Below are 3,950 nucleotides of genomic sequence, written 5' to 3'. Positions count from 1 at the left end.
AGCTGCTCCTAAGGATCCTCAGTGGAAAGTCAAATCACCACTTTCAGCTGGTCTAGAAGGGTTTCTAAAGCAGATGGTGGGAGTGTTTCTTTAAGCAGTCTGTCTGGTGACCTGGGTCTCTGCTTCCTTCTTGACCCTCAGATGAGGTCATCGGGCAGGTCCTGAGCACACTCAAGTCCGAAGATGTCCCATATACAGCAGCCCTCACAGCGGTCCGCCCTTCCAGGGTACGTGCCCTTCCGGCAGGGGCTCTAGGGCATGTGGGGAGAGGCAGTGTGGTGAGTCTCCCTGGAGGTGGGGGTGTATGCCACAGGCAGGCCCCCCGGGGGTCCCAGCATAGGGGAGGCATCAGGCACAGAACCCTTGTGGTGTGACTCTGGAGTGGCTGGTCCCTGGACTGACTCTGAGGGAGGAGTAGGATGAGCACTCAAATCCTGCCTCCCCATTCCAGGGGTAGCTTTCCATCTCGTCCTGTAGGCTTCTGGGTGGCAGACTCGGACACTAAGTCTAAATGATCCTAAGTTTGAGGGACTAGGAATGTCATCAGGGCTTAGGGGCCATCAGGGAAAGTGTCCTGGAAGAAAGGCTGGTAGGACTTTGAGACAGTGGACAGGGTGCCCTGTGGGGGGCATGACAGTTGGGTTGGAGCATGACAGTCTCCCAGGGCTGCTGAAAGAAGGCTTGTTGGGTGTTTCTGCAGGTGGTCCGTGATGTAGCTGTGGTGGCTGAGGGGCTAGGTCGCCAGCTGCTACAAAAACAGCCAGCATCACCTGTGATCCATCCTCCTGTGAGTTACAATGACACCGCTCCCCGGATCCTCTTCTGGGCCCAAAACTTCTCTGTGGCATACAAGGACCAGTGGGAGGATCTGACCCCTCTCACCTTTGGGGTGCAGGAGCTCAACCTGACTGGCTCCTTCTGGAATGACTCCTTTGCCAGGCAAGGGCACTAGGCTGGGGAGGACTGTGCCAACACACCTTCCCAACATTGTGGGTCACAGGTGGGGCAGGGAGCCAGGGTCAGGTCTGTGTGTTGTGGTGGGGATGGCCATGGTCTCTTTGGGGTGGGCAGCATGAGGATGCAGGAGGTTGCTGTTGGAGGGAGTTGTCCAGATCTCTGCCTCCCCATGCTTGTGAGTCTTTGATTGGAACCTTCATTTTAATATGTAAAGGTTACCTGGGAATCTGTCACCTCCCCCTTGAGCAAAACCTCTGGGACTGTATGGGTAAATACCAGGCCAGCTACCTGAGCCATTTATGAGGCAACCATGCCCTTCCGTTTGCTCTCACCCCTAAAGCCAAGCCCAGGTACCTCAGTGACCCTAAGAGGGAGTGAAAGGGGCAGTGAGTCCAGGGGAACCAGAGGAAGGGCCCCGTGCTGGTGGCAAGGAGGACCTAGGTCCTGGCTTCCAGCTCCGTTCTGGGCTTGGAATGTGACCGAATCCCCAGTTTTCCTATCTGTCAAGTGGAGACACTGCTTCTTCAGATGGCTGCAAGGACCCGAGGCAGCTTAGGTAGGAGCAGAGCTGAGGAACTTGTTCCTCAAAGGTGCTGAAGGCCCTCCCAGAGCCTCACAGTGCACCCCTTTCTCTGGCCTTGCAGGCTCTCACTGACCTATGAACGACTCTTTGGTACCACAGTGACATTCAAGTAAGTCCTGGGGGGTGGTTGAGGTGTGGGTGGGCTGGTGTGACCTCCGCCTCCCCAGCTCGCCTGACATCCCTGCCACCTTCCCCAGGTTCATTCTGGCCAACCGCCTCTACCCAGTGTCTGCCCGGCACTGGTTTACCATGGAGCGCCTCGAAATCCACAGCAATGGCTCCGTTGCCTACTTCAATGCTTCCCAGGTCACAGGACCCAGCATCTACTCCTTCCACTGTGAGTACGTCAGCAGCCTGAGCAAGAAGGGCAGTCTCCTCGTGGCCCGCACGCAGCCCTCCCACTGGCAGATGACACTTCAGGACTTCCAGGTATGGAGCAGGGGTGGCCCAGATTCAGGTCGGGGAGCCAAGGCTGGTGGTCCAGAGGCAAGGAGAGGCCTGAAGAGTCACAGAATTGCTTGGGCTCAGGCTCGGGCATGTAGTCCCTGCTGGGCCTCCCAACAGTCCTTTCTGACCCGTGTCTGTGTGTCTGCCAGATCCAAGCTTTCAATGTGATGGGCGAGCAGTTCTCTTACGCCAGTGACTGCGCCGGCTTCTTCTCCCCCGGCATATGGATGGGGCTGCTCACGTCCCTCTTCATGCTCTTCATCTTCACCTACGGCCTGCACATGATCCTCAGCCTCAAGACCATGGATCGCTTTGATGACCACAAGGGCCCCACCATTTCTTTGACCCAGATTGTGTGACCCTGTGCCAGGAGGGGGTTGAGGGTGGGACAGTGTCCCTCTTCCTACCACAGCATGAACCCCAAGGTCCCTTTAGCCCATCTTGCTCCCCGTTCAGCCCGCTGAGGAGCTTTCCTGGGGCTGCCCCCATCTCCACCAACAAGGTGTACATAATTCTGCGTAGATGCTAGACCAACCTTCCAGGCTCAGCCGCGGGTGAGGTGTAAGGGACATGAATTCTAGGGTCCCCTTTCTCCTTATTTATTCTTGTGTCTGCATCATCCCTAGCTGTGGATAGTGCTTTTGTGTAGCAAATGCTCCCTCCTTAAGGTTATGGGGCTTCCTGAGTTTGGGGGTGTGGAGGTACTACTTAACTGTCTGCCCTGCTTTGCTGTCGTTATTGTTTTCTGGTGATGTTGTGCTAATGATAAGCAGTACACTGGGGTTTATTTCTGTGGCCTGAGAAGGAAGGGACCTCCACGTCAGGTGGGCTGGGTGCAATCGCCGGCTGTCTGGCATGTTCCTATCGGGAGTGCCTGGCAGGAACCTGGCGTGCTCGGTTGTTTCCTTCCTAATAAACGCGGATCGCCACGATTTGGGCCTCTTGTACTTCATTTGTGCGCTGGAGGGATGCGGGAGGATGGAGCCCTGCGAGGAGGTGAGGAAGCATCCGCGGAGACCCAGAGGGGCTTTAGCAAGGTGGGCCCTAACCACTTAGGGCAGGAAGGGGCGGTCGGGCCGAGTCCCGGTGCGCTTTGGCGACTTGGGAGGCCGTCGTGACAATAAGCAGTTTTCGTGTCATGAGAGGGCCGCTCCGGCTGCCGCAGCGGCGCGCACCCGGCCGCGGAACCGCGCCGAGCCTCCTGGGGGCGGGGCGGGCGCGCGCGGGGCGGGGCGGGGCGGGGCGCGCGCGGCTCCGCGCACGGATCCTTCCGTAGTCGCAGCACCAGCATCCAGCCTGCCCCGCCCCGCGCCTCTCTGGACCCTCAGCGAGCAGCGTCGCCCTCGGAGCCGCGCTGGTGCTGTGGTCCGGGCCCTGGCAGGTCTCTTGGGAGGCGAGCTGGGGAGACAGTGGCTCTGGCCGGGTGCAGTGGGGCTCGAGAATAGGCGGGACTCTTTGACGTGGCGGAGGGGTCAGGCGGCCGCCAGAACGCCGCCATCTTTGGTCCAGTGCGGCGGCGGCGGCGGCGGCGGCGACTGCTGCGGTGAAGGAGGAGGAGGAGCCGAGCAGGCACTGGCACCGAGGCCTGACCATGGACGAAGAATACGATGTGATCGTGCTGGGGACCGGCCTCACAGTAAGTGCGGCCCTGGGCGCTCTTGGCCCCGCGTCGTGCGCTCGCCATCCTCTGCGATGATGTGGCCGCTGGCCCACCCTCCGGTCACTGCCATCTAATGCGCTTGGCTCTCCAGAAAGCCGGCGCCGTGCCCACTCCGCCGCTCCCCGCGCCGTTCCCCCCGCGACGTCGCCTCTGCTTGTTGCTGTGACCCCGTCTTCCCGAAGGGGCCCCCTTCCTGGCTGCCCCCTGAGCTACCGGGTCCGACCCCGGCGCCCTCCCATCTTTCCTAACCCTGCCTGCTGGGCCGGAAAATGCACCCCAACTCGGCCCGATGCCCCCGACCCC

The 3,950-nt window shown here is 60.1% G+C and overlaps 2 protein-coding genes across 2 annotated transcripts in view; both read left to right on the top strand.

Annotated features, from left to right (window-relative positions):
• Positions 1–2,919, top strand: part of ATP6AP1 (ATPase H+ transporting accessory protein 1) — an 8,802-nt gene extending 5,883 nt beyond the window's left edge. Inside the window, exons 6-10 of the mRNA XM_017520789.2 lie at positions 142–227; positions 701–939; positions 1,602–1,649; positions 1,738–1,969; positions 2,137–2,919. Of these exons, the coding sequence (XP_017376278.1) occupies positions 142–227; positions 701–939; positions 1,602–1,649; positions 1,738–1,969; positions 2,137–2,346 (815 nt within the window). The 3' untranslated portion in view covers positions 2,347–2,919. The remainder of the gene's footprint in view (positions 1–141; positions 228–700; positions 940–1,601; positions 1,650–1,737; positions 1,970–2,136) is intronic.
• A 332-nt stretch (positions 2,920–3,251) lies between these two features.
• The window catches only part of GDI1 (GDP dissociation inhibitor 1), a 6,197-nt gene continuing 5,498 nt past the window's right edge, over positions 3,252–3,950 (top strand). The window contains exon 1 of the mRNA XM_017520791.2: positions 3,252–3,623. Coding sequence (XP_017376280.1) covers positions 3,579–3,623 — 45 coding nt within the window. The 5' untranslated portion in view covers positions 3,252–3,578. The remainder of the gene's footprint in view (positions 3,624–3,950) is intronic.

This window comes from Cebus imitator, unplaced genomic scaffold (genome assembly GCF_001604975.1).
Source record: "Cebus imitator isolate Cc_AM_T3 unplaced genomic scaffold, Cebus_imitator-1.0 Scaffold883, whole genome shotgun sequence".
Lineage (NCBI taxonomy): Eukaryota > Metazoa > Chordata > Mammalia > Primates > Cebidae > Cebus > Cebus imitator.
Note: the sequence above shows the minus strand (reverse complement) of the source record. Positions and strands in the feature narration are given on the sequence as shown.